Source organism: Sphaeramia orbicularis, chromosome 22 (genome assembly GCF_902148855.1).
Source record: "Sphaeramia orbicularis chromosome 22, fSphaOr1.1, whole genome shotgun sequence".
Classification (NCBI taxonomy): Eukaryota; Metazoa; Chordata; class Actinopteri; order Kurtiformes; family Apogonidae; genus Sphaeramia; species Sphaeramia orbicularis.
Window position 1 is genome coordinate 10,680,882 of NC_043978.1, and position 24,278 is coordinate 10,705,159.

The 24,278-nt window shown below is 41.1% G+C and overlaps 1 protein-coding gene across 1 annotated transcript in view; it reads right to left on the reverse strand.

Annotated features, from left to right (window-relative positions):
• Nucleotides 1-24,278, reverse strand: part of ezra (ezrin a) — a 67,558-nt gene that overhangs the window by 9,241 nt on the left and 34,039 nt on the right. Inside the window, exons 6-8 of the mRNA XM_030126937.1 lie at nucleotides 11,054-11,150; nucleotides 10,635-10,798; nucleotides 5,317-5,447 (exon numbers count right to left, since the gene is read on the reverse strand). Of these exons, the coding sequence (XP_029982797.1) occupies nucleotides 5,317-5,447; nucleotides 10,635-10,798; nucleotides 11,054-11,150 (392 nt within the window). The remainder of the gene's footprint in view (nucleotides 1-5,316; nucleotides 5,448-10,634; nucleotides 10,799-11,053; nucleotides 11,151-24,278) is intronic.

The window sequence follows — 24,278 nt, forward strand, 5'->3', positions numbered from 1 at the left end:
AAAAAAGCCCAAACTTTGACTTTAAAGTTTAATCGTGCTTTAGTTGTTTATTTGGGGTTTCATCTATTGTTTTGTTTTTTTTATTATTCTAATGTGTTTTATTGATTTTCATCTATTTTCCTCATTGTTGGTTTAATTTAGTTATAAATACAGAGTGTGTTAAAGATTTAAGTCACATAAAAAACAGCATAAATTTAAACCCCTCTTTTCTACTAACTGCTAAAGTATGGAAGTAAATCTGTCTCATCAGATTTTGAATGATAAAAGCCACTGAATTTCTAGCACTGATTTTTTTTGCACTGAAATTAAGTATCTGAATTTGTTTTGTTTTGTTTTTTGCATGGAAATTAAATATCTGAATTTGTTTTTGGCACTGAAATAAAGTGTCTGAATTTTTTTTGCATGGAAATTAAGTATCTGAATTTTTTTTGCAACTGAAATTAAGTATCTGACTTTGTTTTTCGCACTGAAATTAAGTATCTGAATTTTTTGTCTCTCAATTTTACTATGCTCATAAATTTAGAACAAAAAAAAAATTCAGAAGTAAAAAATTCAGATGCAAAAAATTGAGATCACACATCCGGGACACCGAGGACAAGCAATGATTCTATCTCAAGTGGAACCTCCACCAGCCAATCAAGTTACATTAGGTTGGTCATGTGACGGCGAAAAACTTCAGATACTTAACCCTTTCATGCATAGTGGTCACTACAGTGGACAGCTGTTCAAAGCTGTTCTCTTATCTATTTATGGATTTTGTTGCTTTAGTTCCATGTCAGCCAACACAGTGGATACGCTTATGCATCATCCCACACACTGTAATTCACACCATTACTGTAAATTTGTTGTTCTAGATAAACCTGATGTTACGGCCACTCTTGCAGTCAAAAAGAAAAAATGGTAAAAAATAAAAATAGCAGAGTAGTCTGAGGAGGAGGTCTATGACTCACTAAATTCCTTAATAAGCACTCGCGGAGATATTTCTATATTCAAAAAATTATCAAGATTTATTTTCATCAACAAAAATATTCTCCGTGGTTGACTTCAAACAAACAATAATCAAACAAAAAACCTTCTTAAGCAGATATGGTATATTCAGTGGTAGATAAACTTTCTCACTCCTCACTCCTTCCTCATGACAGTCAGACAAAAGGCCTGAACCAGCTGTCCTCTCTCCCTAATCACAGGAGGAGGACGGTCCGATCAGGAGGAGGGCGTGAGCAGTTGAAAACAATAAGAAATCAATCATAATTCATTAATCAGTATGATCATTTGCCTTATTTTGATTCACCATTATCCAAAATATTAATAAATAATATAAGTGGCTCCAACACCTGATCTGCAGAAACATGTTTGAGTGTAAAAAAAAAAAAAAATGCTTATTGTTATTAGACTGTGATTAACTATTTTGTTTTTTAAACAAAAAAGTTTTTTTTTTTTTTTTTTTTTTTGTAAATTATCTCCATGCAGGTGTTTTAAAATGTGAAAAAACATCAGATTAAAAGCATTAAAAATGTTTTTTTTTTTTAATTTCATAGTTTTCATGCAGTATATCAGTATATTACGGTGGCCCAGAGGTGCAACAGGCCAAAAAATTATCCACTAGACGAAAAAAATTATCTACTACAAGAAAAAAAAAAGAGAACAGCCTAAAAAAAATTATCCACTAGATGAAAAAAATTATCTACTACAAGAAAAAAACAGAGAACAGCCCAAAAAAATTATCCAGTATAAGAAAAAAAAGAGAACAGCCTAAAAAAATTATCCACTAGATGAAAAAAATTATCTACTTCAAGAAAAAAAAGAGAACAGCCTAAAAAAATTATCCACTATAAGAAAAAAAAGAGAACAGCCTAAAAAAATTATCCACTAGATGAAAAAAATTATCTACTACAAGAAAAAAAGAGAACAGCCCAAAAAAATTATCCACTATAAGAAAAAAAGAGAACAGCCTAAAAAAATTATCCACTAGATGAAAAAATTATCTACTTCAAGAAAAAAAAGAGAACAGCCTAAAAAAATTATCCACTATAAGAAAAAAAAGAGAACAGCCTAAAAAAAATTATCCACTACATGAAAAAAATTATCTACTACAAGAAAAAAAAAAAAGAGAACAGCCTAAAAAAATTATCCACTAGATGAAAAAAATTATCTACTACAAGAAAAAAAAAAGAGAACAGCCCAAAAAAAATTATCCACTGTAAGAAAAAAAAAGAGAACAGCCTAAAATAAATTATCCACTAGATGAAAAAAAAGTCCCCTATAAGAAAAAAAAGAGACCAGCCAAAAAAATTATCCACTAAAAGAAAAAAAAAGAGAACAGGCAAAAAAAATTATCTACTAGCCCAAAAAATTATTCATTATAAGAAAAAAAAAAGAACAGGTGAAAAAATTTATCTACTATGAGAAAAAAAAGAGAGCAGCCCAAAAAAATATCCACTATAAGAAAAAAAAAAACATTATCCACCTTTTCAATTACGGGGGCGCTGTTTACCCGAAAGGTGCCTTGCTTTAAAATTAAGACCACCACAAAAAATAAAAGGATAGGCTGAAAAATTTTAAGGCTTTCGGCTAATGTGGCTAATGCTAAGGAAGTACCCCACCGGAAGTGGAGGTCGTGCCCTAAAAAATAAAGTTATTTTAAAATATAGATATCTCCATTAATATAGTTTGCAAAGCAGTTAAATGATTAAATACGGTTCCAGTGTCTGCTCAAGGTTAGGCATGGGCGTTAAATGGTTAAGGTTAGGGTTAGGGTATGGTTGGGGTTAGTTTTCAGTGGTAAATGGCCCTTGTGTGCACTGTGTGAAGGTTCGTTGCTAAGCTAATGCTAACGCGAAAAGTTGACGGCAACTTTGTGTTATTTTATTTTGAGAGGAGGAGAAGAGGAGCTTCCTGTGGAGCTCCACTATCATGGCATTGCCCATTTGTTTGCAGGTAGACCTCTCCTCCTCAACTCAAACGGAGTGTCTTCACTAACACTAGATCAAGAAGGACATTTTGTGGAGATAAAGATGTGTGCCGTGGTACCGCAGTGCCTCGGCACCTGGCAACGAGCTGAGCTGTGGTACCGAGCCATGGTACGCGGTGCCGTGCTGGGGTACCTGGCACCGAGCCGTGGTACCGTGGTACCGCGGTACGTCGCGGCACCTCGCGGCATCAACCGTGGTGCCGCACCAGCCGAGGTGCCACGGTACCCCGCGGCACCAGCCGAGGTGCCACGGCACCAGGTGTCGGTGCCGCAATATGCACTTGCTGTCTCTCAACAAATGGGCGATGCCATGATAGTGGAGCTCCACAGGAAGCTCCTCTTCTCCTCCTCTCAAAATAAAATTATTTTAGAACTTCTTGTAGCGAATATTCATCAAAAATGATATTGAATGTCAGGCAGTTGAACAATTCAACACCGTAATCACACAATTGTTTACTCGCACTGGTAGTTCACAAAGTTGCCGTCAACTTTTCGCGTTAGCATTAGCTTAGCAACGAACCTTCACACAGTGCACACAAGGGCCATTTACCACTGAAAACTAACCCCAACCATACCCTAACCCTAACCTTAACCATTTAACGCCCATGCCTAACCTTGAGCAGACACTGGAACCGTATTTAATCATTTAACTGCTTTGCAAACTATATTAATGGAAATATCTATATTTTAAAATAACTTTATTTTTTAGCGCACGACCTCCACTTCCGGTGGGGTACTTCCTTAGCATTAGCCACATTAGCCGAAAGCCTTAAAATTTTTCAGCCTATCCTTTTATTTTTGTGGTGGCCTTAATTTTAAAGCAAGACACCTTTCGGGTAAACAGCGCCCCCGTAATTGAAAAGGTGGATGATGTTTTTTTTTTTTTCTTATAGTGGATATTTTTTTGGGCTGCTCTCTTTTTTTTCTCATAGTAGATAATTTTTTTCACCTGTTCTTTTTTTTTCTTATAGTGAATAATTTTTTGGGCTAGTAGATAATTTTTTTTTTTGCCTGTTCTCTTTTTTTTCTTTTAGTGGATAATTTTTTTGGCTGGTCTCTTTTCTTTCTTATAGGGGATTTTTTTTTTCATCTAGTGGATAATTTTTTTTGGGCTGTTCTCTTTTTTTCTTATAGTGGATAATTTTTTTAGGCTGTTCTCTTTTTTTCTTGCAGTAGATAATTTTTTTGTCTAGTGGATAATTTTTTTAGGCTGTTCTCTTTTTTTCTTCCTTATAGTGGATAATTTTTTTGGGCTGTTTTTCTCTTTTTTTTTTTTTTTTCTTGTAGTAGATAATTTTTTTCATCTCGTGGATAATTTTTTTAGGCTGTTCTCTTTTTTTTCTTGTAGTAGATAATTTTTTTCATCTAGTGGATAATTTTTTTAGGCTGTTCTCTTTTTTTTTCTTGTAGTAGATAATTTTTTTTCGTCTAGTGGATAATTTTTTGGCCTGTTGCACCTCTGGGCCACCGTAGTATATACATGTTTCTTTGCTTCTTCAGCTGAGTGGACATTTGTGCAACTCCATGAAAAATAGGCTCATAAAAATTTTCCTTTTTTGTCATGCCTAAAAAGGAATAAAATAACTCAAGAAAAATATCTTGATTAAGGTTCTCATAATTAATGCATGAAAGGGTTAATTTCAGTGCAAAAAAATTCAGTGCTAGAAATTCAGTGGCTTTTATAATTCAAAACCTGATGAGACAGATTTACTTCCATACTGAAGTCCTGTCCTGTTTACTGTGAACCTGTCTGTGTGTAAACTGGTCTGAGGTCAGATTTTTTCTTTTTTCCACCTCTCTCTCTCTCTCTCTCTCTCTCTCTCTCTCTCTCTCTCTCTCTCTCTCTCTCTCTCTCTCTCTCCTCCTCTCTCTCTCTCTCTCTCCTCTCTCTGTGTGTGTAAACTGGTCTGAGGTCAGATGTTTTTGCTGTGTATGGGTCTTTTTTCCACCTCTCTCTGTGTGTAAACTGGTCTGAGGTCAGTTTTTTTCTTTTTTCCACCTCTCTCTCTCTCTCTCTCTCTCTCTCTCTCTCTCTCTCTCTCTCTCTGTGTAAACTGGTCCTGAGGTCGAATTTTTCTTTTTCCACCTCTCTCTCTCTCTCTCTCTCTCTCTCTCTCTCTCTCTCTCTCTGTGTAAACTGGTCTGAGGTCAGTTTTTTTCTTTTTCCCACCTCTCTCTCTCTCTCTCTCTCTCTCTCTCTCTCTCTGTGTAAACTGGTCTGAGGTCAGTTTTTTTTCTTTTTCCCACCTCTCTCTCTCTCTCTCTCTCTCTCTCTCTCTCTCTCTCTCTCTCTCTCTCTCTGTGTGTGTAAACTGGTCTGAGGTCAGTTTTTGTCTTTTTCCCACCTCTCTCTGCTCTCTTGGTGGTCTCTTCGAACTGGTACAGCTTCATCATCAGCTCCTGCTTTTCTCTCTCCATCTCCTCCTTCTCTCTCTCGATGATCGTCCTCCTCCTCTTCTCACTCTCCAGCTGATCTCTGCACAAAAACATCACCGTTACCACTTCCACCCAGCTACAAAACCTGCTCCTCTGATCCACCACCGACAGACCCAAGTCAGAAATAAAAGAAAAATAAAACTAATACATGAAACTGAACCATTTAAAGCAGCAGTCACCTGTAACACATGACTCATTCATTTAACTACAATTAGAAACCAGTGGATGAACGAGGACATTGAACTCAGAACAACTCTGAACTAACTGTACTCTGAGGTAAGTGTACTTTGTGGTACTTATACTCTGTGGTATTTGTACTTGTATTCTGTAGTATTTGTACATGTACTCTGTGGTACTTGTATTCTGTGGTACTTGTACTCTGTGGTATTTATACTTGTATTCTGTGGAATTTGTACGTGTACTCTGTGGTACTTGTACTTGTACTCTGTGGTATTTGTACTTGTATTCTGTTGTATTTGTACATGTACTCTGTGGTACTTGTATTCTGTGGTACTTGTACTCTGTGGAACTTGCACTTGTACTGTGTGGTACTTGTACTGTGTGGTACTTGTATTGTGTGGTACTTGTAATGTGTGGTATAGCCTCTCCTCTTTGACCTGGGCTATCATCTGTTATTATAGTATTTGTACTTGTATTCTGTGGAATTTGTACTTGTACTCTGTGGTACTTGTACTGTGTGGTACTTGTACAGTGTGGTACTTGTACTTGTACACTGGTACTAGTACCCACCTCTCCATCTTCTTCTGCAGCCTCTCCTCTTTGGCCTGGGCCTTCATCTGTTATTATAGTATTTATACTTGTACTGTGTGGTACTTGTACAGTGTGGTACTTGTACACTGGTACTAGTACCCACCTCTCCATCTTCTTCTGCAGCCTCTCCTCTTTGACCTGGGCCTTCATCTATTATTATAGTATTTATACTTGTACTCTGTGGTACGTGTACTGTGTGGTACTTGTACTTGTACACTGGTACTACTACCCACCTCTCCATCTTCTTCTGCAGCCTCTCCTCTTTGGCCTGGGCCTTCATCTGTTATTACAGTATTTATATTTGTACTCTATGGTGCTTGTACTCTGTGGTACTTGTACTTGTACTGTGTGGTACTAGTACCCACCTCTCCATCTTCTTCTGTAGCCTCTCCTCTTTGGCCTGGGCCTTCATCTGTTATTACAGTATTTATTGTTGTACTCTGTGGTACTTGTACTGTGTGGTACTAGTACCCACCTCTCCATCTTCTTCTGCAGCCTCTCCTCTTTGGCCTGGGCCTTCATCTGTTATTATAGTATTTATACTTGTACTCTGTGGTACTTGTACTGTGTGGTACTTGTACAGTGTGGTACTTGTACTTGTACACTGGTACTAGTACCCACCTCTCCATCTTCTTCTGCAGCCTCTCCTCTTTGGCCTGGGCCTTCATCTGTTATTATAGTATTTATACTTGTACTGTGTGGTACTTGTACTGAGTGGTACTTGTACAGTGTGGTACTTGTACACTGGTACTAGTACCCACCTCTCCATCTTCTTCTGCAGCCTCTCCTCTTTGACCTGGGCCTTCATCTATTATTATAGTATTTATACTTGTACTCTGTGGTACGTGTACTGTGTGGTACTTGTACTTGTACACTGGTACTACTACCCACCTCTCCATCTTCTTCTGCAGCCTCTCCTCTTTGGCCTGGGCCTTCATCTGTTATTATAGTATTTATACTTGTACTCTGTGGTACTTGTACTGTGTGGTACTTGTACAGTGTGGTACTTGTACTTGTACACTGGTACTAGTACCCACCTCTCCATCTTCTTCTGCAGCCTCTCCTCTTTGGCCTGGGCCTTCATCTGTTATTATAGTATTTATACTTGTACTCTGTGGTACTTGTACTGTGTGGTACTTGTACAGTGTGGTACTTGTACTTGTACACTGGTACTAGTATCCACCTCTCCATCTTCTTCTGCAGCCTCTGCTCTTTGGCCTGGGCCTTCATCTGTTATTATAGCATTTATACTTGTACTCTGTGGTACTTGTACTGTGTGGTACTTGTACAGTGTGGTACTTGTACACTGGTACTAGTACCCACCTCTCCATCTTCTTCTGCAGCCTCTCCTCTTTGACCTGGGCCTTCATCTATTATTATAGTATTTATACTTGTACTCTGTGGTACGTGTACTGTGTGGTACTTGTACTTGTACACTGGTACTAGTACCCACCTCTCCATCTTCTTCTGCAGCCTCTCCTCTTTGGCCTGGGCCTTCATCTGTTATTACAGTATTTATATTTGTACTCTATGGTGCTTGTACTCTGTGGTACTTGTACTTGTACTGTGTGGTACTAGTACCCACCTCTCCATCTTCTTCTGCAGCCTCTCCTCTTTGGCCTGGGCCTTCATCTGTTATTACAGTATTTATTGTTGTACTCTGTGGTACTTGTACTGTGTGGTACTAGTACCCACCTCTCCATCTTCTTCTGCAGCCTCTCCTCTTTGGCCTGGGCCTTCATCTGTTATTATAGTATTTATACTTGTACTCTGTGGTACTTGTACTGTGTGGTACTTGTACAGTGTGGTACTTGTACTTGTACACTGGTACTAGTACCCACCTCTCCATCTTCTTCTGCAGCCTCTCCTCTTTGGCCTGGGCCTTCATCTGTTATTATAGTATTTATACTTGTACTCTGTGGTACTTGTACTGTGTGGTACTTGTACAGTGTGGTACTTGTACTTGTACACTGGTACTAGTATCCACCTCTCCATCTTCTTCTGCAGCCTCTGCTCTTTGGCCTGGGCCTTCATCTGTTATTATAGCATTTATACTTGTACTCTGTGGTACTTGTACTGTGTGGTACTTGTACAGTGTGGTACTTGTACACTGGTACTAGTACCCACCTCTCCATCTTCTTCTGCAGCCTCTCCTCTTTGACCTGGGCCTTCATCTATTATTATAGTATTTATACTTGTACTCTGTGGTACGTGTACTGTGTGGTACTTGTACTTGTACACTGGTACTAGTACCCACCTCTCCATCTTCTTCTGCAGCCTCTCCTCTTTGGCCTGGGCCTTCATCTGTTATTACAGTATTTATATTTGTACTCTATGGTGCTTGTACTCTGTGGTACTTGTACTTGTACTGTGTGGTACTAGTACCCACCTCTCCATCTTCTTCTGCAGCCTCTCCTCTTTGGCCTGGGCCTTCATCTGTTATTACAGTATTTATTGTTGTACTCTGTGGTACTTGTACTCTGTGGTACTAGTACCCACCTCTCCATCTTCTTCTGCAGCCTCTCCTCTTTGGCCTGGGCCTTCATCTGTTATTATAGTATTTATATTTGTACCTGTGGTACTTGTACTGTGTGGTACTTGTACAGTGTGGTACTTGTAGTTGTACACTGGTACTAGTACCCACCTCTCCATCTTCTTCTGCAGCCTCTCCTCTTTGGCCTGGGCCTTCATCTGTTATTATAGTATTTATACTTGTACTCTGTGGTACCTGTACTGTGTGGTACTAGTACCCACCTCTCCATCTTCTTCTGCAGCCTCTCCTCTTTGGCCTGGGCCTTCATCTGTTATTATAGTATTTATACTTGTACTCTGTGGTACTTGTACTGTGTGGTACTTGTACAGTGTGGTACTTGTACTTGTACATTGGTACTAGTACCCACCTCTCCATCTTCTTCTGCAGCCTCTCCTCTTTGGCCTGGGCCTTCATCTGTTATTATAGTATTTATACTTGTACTCTGTGGTACCTGTACTGTGTGGTACTAGTACCCACCTCTCCATCTTCTTCTGCAGCCTCTCCTCTTTGGCCTGGGCCTTCATCTGTTATTATAGTATTTATACTTGTACTCTGTGGTACTTGTACTGTGTGGTACTTGTACAGTGTGGTACTTGTACTTGTACATTGGTACTAGTACCCACCTCTCCATCTTCTTCTGCAGCCTCTCCTCTTTGGCCTGGGCCTTCATCTGTTATTATAGTATTTATACTTGTACTCTGTGGTACCTGTACTGTGTGGTACTAGTACCCACCTCTCCATCTTCTTCTGCAGCCTCTCCTCTTTAGCCTGGGCCTTCATCTGTTATTACAGTATTTATTGTTGTACTCTGTGGTACTTGTACTGTGTGGTACTAGTACCCACCTCTCCATCTTCTTCTGCAACCTCTCCTCTTTGGCCTAGGCCTTCATCTGTTATTATAGTATTTATACTTGTACTCTGTGGTACTTGTACTGTGTGGTACTTGTACAGTGTGGTACTTGTACTTGTACACTGGTACTAGTACCCACCTCTCCATCTTCTTCTGCAACCTCTCCTCTTTGGCCTAGGCCTTCATCTGTTATTATAGTATTTATACTTGTACTCTGTGGTACTTGTACTGTGTGGTACTTGTACAGTGTGGTACTTGTACTTGTACACTGGTACTAGTACCCACCTCTCCATCTTCTTCTGCAGCCTCTCCTCTTTGGCCTGGGCCTTCATCTGTTATTATAGTATTTATACTTGTACTCTGTGGTACTTGTACTGTGTGGTACTTGTACAGTGTGGTACTTGTACTTGTACACTGGTACTAGTACCCACCTCTCCATCTTCTTCTGCAGCCTCTCCTCTTTGGCCTGGGCCTTCATCTGTTATTATAGTATTTATACTTGTACTCTGTGGTACCTGTACTGTGTGGTACTAGTACCCACCTCTCCATCTTCTTCTGCAGCCTCTCCTCTTTAGCCTGGGCCTTCATCTGTTATTACAGTATTTATTGTTGTACTCTGTGGTACTTGTACTGTGTGGTACTAGTACCCACCTCTCCATCTTCTTCTGCAACCTCTCCTCTTTGGCCTAGGCCTTCATCTGTTATTATAGTATTTATACTTGTACTCTGTGGTACTTGTACTGTGTGGTACTTGTACAGTGTGGTACTTGTACTTGTACACTGGTACTAGTACCCACCTCTCCATCTTCTTCTGCAACCTCTCCTCTTTGGCCTAGGCCTTCATCTGTTATTATAGTATTTATACTTGTACTCTGTGGTACTTGTACTGTGTGGTACTTGTACAGTGTGGTACTTGTACTTGTACACTGGTACTAGTACCCACCTCTCCATCTTCTTCTGCAGCCTCTCCTCTTTGGCCTGGGCCTTCATCTGTTATTATAGTATTTATACTTGTACTCTGTGGTACTTGTACAGTGTGGTACTTGTACTTGTACACTGGTACTAGTACCCACCTCTCCATCTTCTTCTGCAGCCTCTCCTCTTTGGCCTGGGCCTTCATCTGCTGCACTTCGATGGTGTCGGTCTTGCGTCGGCGCATGTACAGGTCGTGGTTTCCCATACACAGCTGCAGGATGCCCTTGTTGACGCGCAGACGTGGAGCGTAGAAAAGAAAGTCCTGACAGAGGAAAGCAGAAAGACGACAGCACGGTTAAAGAAAAAAAGATAAAACTAGTCATGATACAAACAATCCTGTGACACAAATGGACAAAGACATGAACGTAATGTGAAGAAAAAACTAAAGCACACACATTTACAGAGTGATGAGACTGAAAACAAACAGATTTTATACTTTCATCTCGTCAATAAAACAAACTAAATGAACACAAGCATTTTAACGTTATCGTCTTAGATGTAATCGTGCAGTACTTACAGGAGCTTTCTTATCTATGGGCTTGATCAAAAACTTCTTATCATTGAAAGAAACATTTCTAATTTCACTCCATGGAAATCCGATCTTTGGAGTCAGCCTGGAAAAAAGAGCAAAAGGAGACGTTCAGTCACATGTTCGTACAGACAGATGAATGTTTTAGACGTTTAGTTCTTTAGAAAACTTTACAGCGATAAAGTCAAAAAATACCAGAGTAAGGCGTAGAAAGCCAAAGGTTATTTGTCATTTTAAAATATATGAAAATAAGCAAAATAAAAGATGTAATAAGAGAAAAATCAATAAGAGAATAATCCCATTATACTGTGTTTTTGTAAAGTATTGACAGTAAAATGTGGATTAAGTCAGGCTGAATAAGAGCACAGACCAACACTGAAAAGACGGAACTGATAAAAATGATATAAAAGATAAAACACAACGAAAAGAATGGAAAAAATAAATAAATAAATAAATAAATAAATAAAAGAACGAGACAAAATAGCATAAGACATAAAATAAGATGAAAAAAGGTGATTTAGTTTTGTGCCTAATTTGTTGATTTCCATTTGATTCATTTTCAACAGGACGATAAAGACGTAAAAGGTGTGAATGTGTGTTTACTGTATTATAAACTAGACCTTCACAGAACGTGTTAGCAGGTGTTTATTTATGGTCTTAAACTCTGATTTATGGTCACGACAATGAGGACAATTTTAGTAAACTGAATAAGACAATAAAACTTTGACATATTTTTAGCTTAGAATATGAACTAAACAAATGTGTTTTAACTAATGTGTGTGTTTTAAAAATACTTTTACTGTGTTTATCCTGTTTTTCATTTTACTGCTGAGACCTGAGTCCACATTTCATTGTTTCATGTGAATGAGAATAAATAATGTGAATGCAATAACACTGTTTATTATGACATAACTGTCTCTCTATCTCTGATTAATTAACCGGTCTGACCCAATTTACATCATATTTGGTCAAATGTGGAGCTGAACTAAAATGAGTTTACCTGCCCTGCACTAAAGCAACGAGCCCCCAGACTCAAACACACTAAAACTATGAGCCCCCAGACTCAAACACACTAAAGCAACGAGCCCCCAGACTCAAACACACTAAAGCAACGAGCCCCCAGACTCAAACACACTAAAACTATGAGCCCAAAGACTCAAAAACACTAAAACTACGAGCCCCCAGACTCAAACCAACTAAAGCTATGAGCCCCCAGACTCAAACACACTAAAACTATGAGCCTCCAGACTCAAACACACTAAAGCAACGAGCCCCCAGACTCAAACACACTAAAGCAACGAGCCCCCAGACTCAAACACACTAAAACTATGAGCCCAAAGACTCAAAAACACTAAAACTACGAGCCCCCAGACTCAAACCAACTAAAGCTATGAGCCCCCAGACTCGAAAACACTAAAATTACGAACCCCAAGACTCAAAAACACTAAAACTATGAGCCCCCAGACTCAAAGACACACTAATATTACGAGCCCCAAGACTCAAAAACACTAAAGATAAGAGCCCCCAGACTCAAACACACAAAAAACTATGAGCCCCCAGACTCAAAAACACTAAAACTACGAGCCCCCAGACTCAAAAATAAAAAAATTACGAACCCCAAGACTCAAACAAATAAAAAAACTATGAACACCAAGACTCAAAAAAACTACAACTACGAGCCCCCAGACTCAAAAACACTAAAACTACGAGCCCCCAGACTCACATACACTAAAACTACGAGCCCCCCCAAAAAAACACAAACTAAAACTATGAGCCCCCAGACTCAAACACACACTAAAACTATGAGCCCACAGACTCAAAAACATAAAAATTACGAACCCCCAGACTCGAAAACACTAAAACTACGAACCCCCAGACTCAAACACACACTAACACTATGAGCCCACAGACTCAAAAACATAAAAATTACGAACCCCCAGACTCGAAAACACTAAAACTACGAGCCCCAAGACTAAAACACACAATAAAACTATGAGCCCCCAGACTCAAAGACACACTAATATTACGAGCCCCCAGACTCAAACACAAAAAAAAATATGAGCCCCCAGACTCAGAAAAACTAAACCTACGAGCCCCAAGACTCAAAAATAAAAAAACTATAACCCCCAGACTAGAAAACACTAAAACTACAAACCCCCAGACTCAAACACAAAAAAAAACTATGAAACCCCCAGACTCAAACACACACTAAAACTATGAGCCCCCAGACTCAAAAACACAGAAACTAAAAGCCCCCAGACTAAAACACACTAAAACTATGAGCCCCCAGACTAAAACACACTAAAACTATGAGCCCCCAGACTCAAAAACACAGAAACTACGAGCCCCCAGACTAAAACACACTAAAACTACGAGCCCCCAGACTCAAACACACACTAAAACTATGAGCCCCAAGACTAAAACACACTAAAACTATGAGCCCCCAGACTCAAACACACTAAAGCAACGAGCCCCCAGACTCAAACACACTAAAGCAACGAGCCCCCAGACTCAAACACACTAAAACTATGAGCCCCCAGACTCAAACACACTAAAGCAACGAGCCCCCAGACTCAAACACACTAAAGCAACGAGCCCCCAGACTCAAACACACTAAAACTATGAGCCCAAAGACTCAAAAACACTAAAACTACGAGCCCCCAGACTCAAACCAACTAAAGCTATGAGCCCCCAGACTCGAAAACACTAAAATTACGAACCCCAAGACTCAAAAACACTAAAACTATGAGCCCCCAGACTCAAAGACACACTAATATTACGAGCCCCAAGACTCAAAAACACTAAAGATAAGAGCCCCCAGACTCAAACACACAAAAAAACTATGAGCCCCCAGACTCAAAAACACTAAAACTACGAGCCCCCAGACTCAAAAATAAAAAAATTACGAACCCCAAGACTCAAACAAATAAAAAAACTATTAACACCCAGACTCAAAAAAACTACAACTACGAGCCCCCAGACTCAAAAACACTAAAACTACGAGCCCCCAGACTCACATACACTAAAACTACGAGCCCCCCCAAAAAAACACAAACTAAAACTATGAGCCCCCAGACTCAAACACACACTAAAACTATGAGCCCACAGACTCAAAAACATAAAAATTACGAACCCCCAAACTCGAAAACACTAAAATTACGAACCCCCAGACTCAAACACACACTAACACTATGAGCCCACAGACTCAAAAACATAAAAATTACGAACCCCCAGACTCGAAAACACTAAAACTACGAGCCCCAAGACTAAAACACACAATAAAACTATGAGCCCCCAGACTCAAAGACACACTAATATTACGAGCCCCCAGACTCAAACACAAAAAAAATATGAGCCCCCAGACTCAGAAAAACTAAACCTACGAGCCCCAAGACTCAAAAATAAAAAAACTATAACCCCCAGACTAGAAAACACTAAAACTACAAACCCCCAGACTCAAACGCAAAAAAAAACTATGAACCCCCAGACTCAAACACAAAAAAAAACTATGAACCCCCAGACTCAAACACAAAAAAAAACTATGAACCCCCAGACTCAAACACACACTAAAACTATGAGCCCCCAGACTCAAAAACACAGAAACTACGAGCCCCCAGACTCAAACAAATAGAAACTAAAAGCCCCCAGACTAAAACACACTAAAACTATGAGCCCCCAGACTAAAACACACTAAAACTATGAGCCCCCAGACTCAAAAACACAGAAACTACGAGCCCCCAGACTCAAACAAATAGAAACTAAAAGCCCCCAGACTAAAACACACTAAAACTATGAGCCCCAAGACTAAAACACACTAAAACTATGAGCCCCCAGACTCAAAAACACTAAAACAATGAGCCCCCAGACTCAAACACACACTAAAACTATGAGCCCCCAGACTCAAAAACACAGAAACTACGAGCCCCCAGACTAAAACACACTAAAAAAAAGAGCCCCCAGACTCAAACACATTAAAACTATGAGCCCCGAGACTCAAACACACACTAAAACTATGAGCCCCCAGACTCAAAAACACTAAAACTATGAACCCCCAGACTCAAACACACACTAATATTACGAGCCCCCAGACTCAAAAACACTAAAACTACAAGCCCCCAGACTCAAACACACTAAAACTATGAGCCCCAAGACTCAAACACACTAAAACTATGAGCCCCCAGACTCAAACACACTAAAACTATAAACCCCCAGACTCAAACACACACTAAAACTACGAGCCCCCAGACTCAAAAACACTAAAACTACGAGCCCCCAGACTCAAACACAAAAAAAAATATGAGCCCCCAGACTCAGAAAAACTAAACCTACGAGCCCCAAGACTCAAAAATAAAAAAAACTATAACCCCCAGACTAGAAAACACTAAAACTACAAACCCCCAGACTCAAACACAAAAAAAAACTATGAACCCCCAGACTCAAACACAAAAAAAAACTATGAACCCCCAGACTCAAACACACACTAAAACTATGAGCCCCCAGACTCAAAAACACAGAAACTACGAGCCCCCAGACTAAAACACACTAAAACTATGAGCCCCCAGACTCAAAGACATTAAAACTATGAACCCCCAGACTCAAACACACACTAATATTACGAGCCCCCAGACTCAAAAACACTAAAACTACAAGCCCCCAGACTCAAACACACTAAAACTATGAGCCCCCAGACTCAAACACACTAAAACTATAAGCCCCCAGACTCAAACACACACTAAAACTATGAGCCCCCAGACTCAAAAACACAGAAACTACGAGCCCCCAGACTCAAAAGCACTAAAACTACGAGCCCCAAGACTCAAACACACTAAAACTATGAGCCCCCAGACTCAAACACACTAAAGCTAAGAGCCCCCAGACTCAAACGAAAAAAAAAAACTATGAGCCCCCAGACTCAAAAACACTAAAACTATGAGCCCCCAGACTCAAAGACACACTAATATTACGAGCCCCCAGACTCAAAAACACTAAAACTATGAGCCCCCAGACTAAAAAACACTAAAATTACGAGCCCCCAGACTCAAACACACTAAAACTATGAGCCCCCAGACTCAAAAACACTAAAATTACGAGCCCCCAGACTCAAACACACTAAAACTATGAGCCCCCAGACTCAAAAACACTAAAACTACGAGCCCCCAGACTCAAACACACTAAAACTATGAGCCCCCAGACTCAAAATCAGAAAAAAGCTACGAGCCCCCAGACTCAAACACACTAAAACTATGAGCCCCCAGACTCAAACACACTAAAACTATGAGCCCCCAGACTCAAAAACACAAAAACTACGAGCCCCCAGACTCAAAAACACTAAAACTATGAGCCCCCAGACGAAAACACACACTAAAACTATAAGCCCCCAGACTCAAACACACACTAAAACTATGAGCCCCCAGACTGAAATACATTAAAGCTAAGAGCCCCCAGACTCAAAAAAACAAAAAAAACTATGAGCCGCCAGACTCAAAGACACACTAATATTACGAGCCCCCAGACTAAAAAACACTAAAACTAAAAGCCCCCAGACTCAAACACACTAAAACTATGAGCCCCCAGACTCAAACACACTAAAACTATAAGCCCCCAGACTCAAACACACTAAAACTACGAGCCCCCAGACTCAAAAACACTAAAACTACGAGCCCCAAGACTCAAACACACACTAAAACTATGAGCCCCCAGACTCAAACACACTAAAACTACGAGCCCCCAGACTCAAACACACTAAAACTATGAGCCCCCAGACTCAAACACACACTAAAACTATGAGCCCCCAGACTCAAAAACACAGAAACTAAAAGCCCCCAGACTCAAAAGCACTAAAACTACGAGCCCCAAGACTCAAACACACTAAAACTATGAGCCCCCAGACTCAAATACACTAAAGCTAAGAGCCCCCAGACTCAAACGAAAAAAAAAAAACTATGAGCCCCCAGACTCAAAAACACTAAAACTATGAGCCCCCAGACTCAAAGACACACTAATATTACGAGCCCCCAGACTCAAAAACACTAAAACTACAAGCCCCCAGACTCAAACACACTAAAACTATAAGCCCCCAGACTCAAACACACACTAAAACTATGAGCCCCCAGACTAAAAAACACTAAAATTACGAGCCCCCAGACTCAAACACACTAAAACTATGAGCCCCCAGACTCAAAAACACTAAAATTACGAGCCCCCAGACTCAAACACACTAAAACTATGAGCCCCCAGACTCAAAAACACTAAAACTACGAGCCCCCAGACTCAAACACACTAAAACTATGAGCCCCCAGACTCAAAATCAGAAAAAAGCTACGAGCCCCCAGACTCAAACACACTAAAACTATGAGCCCCCAGACTCAAACACACTAAAACTATGAGCCCCCAGACTCAAAAACACTAAAACTACGAGCCCCCAGACTCAAAAACACTAAAACTATGAGCCCCCAGACTAAAACACACACTAAAACTATAAGCCCCCAGACTCAAACACACACTAAAACTATGAGCCCCCAGACTGAAATACATTAAAGCTAAGAGCCCCCAGACTCAAAAAAACAAAAAAAACTATGAGCCGCCAGACTCAAAGACACACTAATATTACGAGCCCCCAGACTCAAAAACACTAAAACTACAAGCCCCCAGACTCAAACACACTAAAACTATGAGCCCCCAGACTCAAACACACTAAAACTATAAGCCCCCAGACTCAAACACACTAAAACTACGAGCCCCCAGACTCAAAAACACTAAAACTACGAGCCCCAAGACTCAAACACACTAAAACTATGAGCCCCCAGACTCAAATACACTAAAGCTAAGAGCCCCCAGACTCAAACGAAAAAAAAAAACCTATGAGCCCCCAGACTAAAAAACACTAAAACTATGAGCCCCCAGACTCAAAGACACACTAATATTACGAGCCCCCAGACTCAAAAACACTAAAACTACAAGCCCCCAGACTCAAATACACTAAAACTATAAGCCCCCAGACTCAAACACACACTAAAACTACGAGCCCCCAGACTCAAAAACACAAAAACTACGAGCCCCCAGACTCAAAAACACTAAAATTACGAGCCCCCAGACTCAAACACACTGAAACTATGAGCCCCCAGACTCAAAAACACACTAAAACTATGAGCCCCCAGACTCAAACACACTAAAACTACGAGCCCCCAGACTCAAAAACACTAAAACTACGAGCCCCCAGACTCAAACACACTAAAACTATGAGCCCCCAGACTCAAAATCAGAAAAAAGCTACAAGCCCCCAGACTCAAACACACTAAAACTATGAGCCCCCAGACTCAAACACACTAAAACTACGAGCCCCCAGACTCAAAAACACTAAAACTACGAGCCCCCAGACTCAAACACACTAAAACTACGAGCCCCCAGACTCAAAAACACTAAAATTACGAGCCCCCAGACTCAAACACACTAAAACTATGAGCCCCCAGACTCAAAAACACACTAAACTATGAGCCCCCAGACTCAAAAACACTAAAACTACGAGCCCCCAGACTCAAACACACTAAAACTATGAGCCCCAGACTCAAAATCAGAAAAAAGCTACAAGCCCCCAGACTCAAACACACTAAAACTACGAGCCCCAAGACTCAAACACACTAAAACTACGAGCCCCCAGACTCAAAAACACTAAAATTACGAGCCCCCAGACTCAAACACACTAAAACTATGAGCCCCCAGACTCAAAAACACACTAAACTATGAGCCCCCAGACTCAAACACACTAAAACTATTAGCCCCCAGACTCAAAATCAGAAAAAAGCTACAAGCCCCCAGACTCAAACACACTAAAACTATGAGCCCCCAGACTCAAAAACACTAAAACTATGAGCCCCCAGACTCAAACACACACTAAAACTATAAGCCCCCAGACTCAAAAACACTAAAACTACAAGCCCCCAGACTCAAACACACTAAAACTATGAGCCCCCAGACTCAAACACACTAAAACTATAAGCCCCCAGACTCAAACACACTAAAACTACGAGCCCCCAGACTCAAAAACACTAAAACTACGAGCCCCAAGACTCAAACACACTAAAACTATGAGCCCCCAGACTCAAATACACTAAAGCTAAGAGCCCCCAGACTCAAACGAAAAAAAAAAAACTATGAGCCCCCAGACTCAAAAACACTAAAACTATGAGCCCCCAGACTCAAAGACACACTAATATTACGAGCCCCCAGACTCAAAAACACTAAAACTACAAGCCCCCAGACTCAAATACACTAAAACTATAAGCCCCCAGACTCAAACACACACTAAAACTACGAGCCCCCAGACTCAAAAACACTAAAACTACGAGCCCCAAGACTCAAACACACTAAAACTACGAGCCCCCAGACTCAAAAACACTAAAATTACGAGCCCCCAGACTCAAACACACTGAAACTATGAGCCCCCAGACTCAAAAACACACTAAAACTATGAGCCCCCAGACTCAAACACACTAAAACTACGAGCCCCCAGACTCAAAAACACTAAAACTACGAGCCCCCAGACTCAAACACACTAAAACTATGAGCCCCCAGACTCAAACACACTAAAACTACGAGCCCCCAGACTCAAAAACACTAAAACTACGAGCCCCAAGACTCAAACACACTAAAACTATGAGCCCCCAGACTCAAACACACTAAAACTATGAGCCCCCAGACTCAAAAACACACTAAACTATGAGCCCCCAGACTCAAAAACACTAAAACTACGAGCCCCCAGACTCAAACACACTAAAACTATGAGCCCCAGACTCAAAATCAGAAAAAAGCTACAAGCCCCCAGACTCAAACACACTAAAACTACGAGCCCCCAGACTCAAAAACACTAAAATTACGAGCCCCCAGACTCAAACACACTAAAACTATGAGCCCCCAGACTCAAAAACACACTAAACTATGAGCCCCCAGACTCAAAAACACTAAAACTACGAACCCCCAGACTCAAACACACTAAAACTATTAGCCCCCAGACTCAAAATCAGAAAAAAGCTACAAGCCCCCAGACTCAAACACACTAAAACTATGAGCCCCCAGACTCAAACACACTAAAACTATGAGCCCCCAGACTCAAAAACACTAAAACTATGAGCCCCCAGACTCAAACACACACTAAAACTACAAGCCCCCAGACTCAAACACACACTAAAACTATGAGCCCCCAGACTGAAATACATTAAAGCTAAGAGCCCCCAGACTCAAAAAAACAAAAAAAACTATGAGCCGCCAGACTCAAAGACACACTAATATTACGAGCCCCCAGACTCAAAAACACTAAAACTACAAGCCCCCAGACTCAAACACACTAAAACTATGAGCCCCCAGACTCAAACACACTAAAACTATAAGCCCCCAGACTATAACACACTAAAACTACGAGCCCCCAGACTCAAAAACACTAAAACTACGAGCCCCAAGACTCAAACACACTAAAACTATGAGCCCCCAGACTCAAATACACTAAAGCTAAGAGCCCCCAGACTCAAACGAAAAAAAAAACCTATGAGCCCCCAGACTCAAAAACACTAAAACTATGAGCCCCCAGACTCAAAGACACACTAATATTACGAGCCCCCAGACTCAAAAACACTAAAACTACAAGCCCCCAGACTCAAATACACTAAAACTATAAGCCCCCAGACTCAAACACACACTAAAACTACGAGCCCCCAGACTCAAAAACACTAAAACTACGAGCCCCCAGACTCAAAAACACTAAAATTACGAGCCCCCAGACTCAAACACACTGAAACTATGAGCCCCCAGACTCAAAAACACACTAAAACTATGAGCCCCCAGACTCAAACACACTAAAACTACGAGCCCCCAGACTCAAAAACACTAAAACTACGAGCCCCCAGACTCAAACACACTAAAACTATGAGCCCCCAGACTCAAAATCAGAAAAAAGCTACAAGCCCCCAGACTCAAACACACTAAAACTATGAGCCCCCAGACTCAAACACACTAAAACTACGAGCCCCCAGACTCAAAAACACTAAAACTACGAGCCCCAAGACTCAAACACACTAAAACTACGAGCCCCCAGACTCAAAAACACTAAAATTACGAGCCCCCAGACTCAAACACACTAAAACTATGAGCCCCCAGACTCAAAAACACACTAAACTATGAGCCCCCAGACTCAAAAACACTAAAACTACGAGCCCCCAGACTCAAACACACTAAAACTATGAGCCCCAGACTCAAAATCAGAAAAAAGCTACAAGCCCCCAGACTCAAACACACTAAAACTACGAGCCCCAAGACTCAAACACACTAAAACTACGAGCCCCCAGACTCAAAAACACTAAAATTACGAGCCCCCAGACTCAAACACACTAAAACTATGAGCCCCCAGACTCAAAAACACACTAAACTATGAGCCCCCAGACTCAAACACACTAAAACTATTAGCCCCCAGACTCAAAATCAGAAAAAAGCTACAAGCCCCCAGACTCAAACACACTAAAACTATGAGCCCCCAGACTCAAACACACTAAAACTATGAGCCCCCAGACTCAAAAACACTAAAACTATGAGCCCCCAGACTCAAACACACACTAAAACTATAAGCCCCCAGACTCAAAAACACTAAAACTACAAGCCCCCAGACTCAAACACACTAAAACTATGAGCCCCCAGACTCAAACACACTAAAACTATAAGCCCCCAGACTCAAACACACTAAAACTACGAGCCCCCAGACTCAAAAACACTAAAACTACGAGCCCCAAGACTCAAACACACTAAAACTATGAGCCCCCAGACTCAAATACACTAAAGCTAAGAGCCCCCAGACTCAAACGAAAAAAAAAAAACTATGAGCCCCCAGACTCAAAAACACTAAAACTATGAGCCCCCAGACTCAAAGACACACTAATATTACGAGCCCCCAGACTCAAAAACACTAAAACTACAAGCCCCCAGACTCAAATACACTAAAACTATAAGCCCCCAGACTCAAACACACACTAAAACTACGAGCCCCCAGACTCAAAAACACTAAAACTACGAGCCCCAAGACTCAAACACACTAAAACTACGAGCCCCCAGACTCAAAAACACTAAAATTACGAGCCCCCAGACTCAAACACACTGAAACTATGAGCCCCCAGACTCAAAAACACACTAAAACTATGAGCCCCCAGACTCAAACACACTAAAACTACGAGCCCCCAGACTCAAAAACACTAAAACTACGAGCCCCCAGACTCAAACACACTAAAACTATGAGCCCCCAGACTCAAACACACTAAAACTACGAGCCCCCAGACTCAAAAACACTAAAACTACGAGCCCCAAGACTCAAACACACTAAAACTATGAGCCCCCAGACTCAAACACACTAAAACTATGAGCCCCCAGACTCAAAAACACACTAAACTATGAGCCCCCAGACTCAAAAACACTAAAACTACGAGCCCCCAGACTCAAACACACTAAAACTATGAGCCCCAGACTCAAAATCAGAAAAAAGCTACAAGCCCCCAGACTCAAACACACTAAAACTACGAGCCCCCAGACTCAAAAACACTAAAATTACGAGCCCCCAGACTCAAACACACTAAAACTATGAGCCCCCAGACTCAAAAACACACTAAACTATGAGCCCCCAGACTCAAAAACACTAAAACTACGAGCCCCCAGACTCAAACACACTAAAACTATTAGCCCCCAGACTCAAAATCAGAAAAAAGCTACAAGCCCCCAGACTCAAACACACTAAAACTATGAGCCCCCAGACTCAAACACACTAAAACTATGAGCCCCCAGACTCAAAAACACTAAAACTATGAGCCCCCAGACTCAAACACACACTAAAACTACAAGCCCCCAGACTCAAACACACACTAAAACTATGAGCCCCCAGACTGAAATACATTAAAGCTAAGAGCCCCCAGACTCAAAAAAACAAAATAAAATATGAGCCCCCAGACTCAAACACACTAAAACGACGAGCCCCCAGACTCAAAAGCACACTAAAGCTAAGAGCCCCCAGACTCAAACACAAACTAAAACTACAAGCCCCCAGACTCAAACACAGAAAAACTATGAGCCCCCAGACTCAAAAACGCTAAAACTATGAGCCCCCAGACTCAAAAGCAGAAAAAAGCTACGAGCCCCCAGACTCAAAAACACTAAAACTACAAGCCCCCAGACTCAAACACACTAAAACTATGAGCCCCCAGACTCAAACACACTAAAACTATAAGCCCCCAGACTCAAACACACTAAAACTACGAGCCCCCAGACTCAAAAACACTAAAACTACGAGCCCCAAGACTCAAACACACTAAAACTATGAGCCCCCAGACTCAAATACACTAAAGCTAAGAGCCCCCAGACTCAAACGAAAAAAAAAAACTATGAGCCCCCAGACTCAAAAACACTAAAACTATGAGCCCCCAGACTCAAAGACACACTAATATTACGAGCCCCCAGACTCAAAAACACTAAAACTACAAGCCCCCAGACTCAAATACACTAAAACTATAAGCCCCCAGACTCAAACACACACTAAAACTATGAGCCCCCAGACTCAAAAACACAGAAACTAAAAGCCCCCAGACTAAAACACACTAAAACTATGAGCCCCCAGACTAAAACACACTAAAACTATGAGCCCCCAGACTCAAAAACACAGAAACTACGAGCCCCCAGACTAAAACACACTAAAACTACGAGCCCCCAGACTAAAACACACTAAAACTACGAGCCCCCAGACTCAAACACACACTAAAACTATGAGCCCCAAGACTAAAACACACTAAAACTATGAGCCCCCAGACTCAAAAACACTAAAACAATGAGCCCCCAGACTCAAACACACACTAAAACTATGAGCCCCCAGACTCAAAAACACAGAAACTACGAGCCCCCAGACTAAAACACACTAAAACAACGAGCCCCCAGACTCAAACACATTAAAACTATGAGCCCCGAGACTCAAACACACACTAAAACTATGAGCCCCCAGACTCAAAAACACTAAAACTATGAACCCCCAGACTCAAACACACACTAATATTACGAGCCCCCAGACTCAAAAACACTAAAACTACAAGCCCCCAGACTCAAACACACTAAAACTATGAGCCCCAAGACTCAAACACACTAAAACTATGAGCCCCCAGACTCAAACACACTAAAACTATAAACCCCCAGACTCAAACAC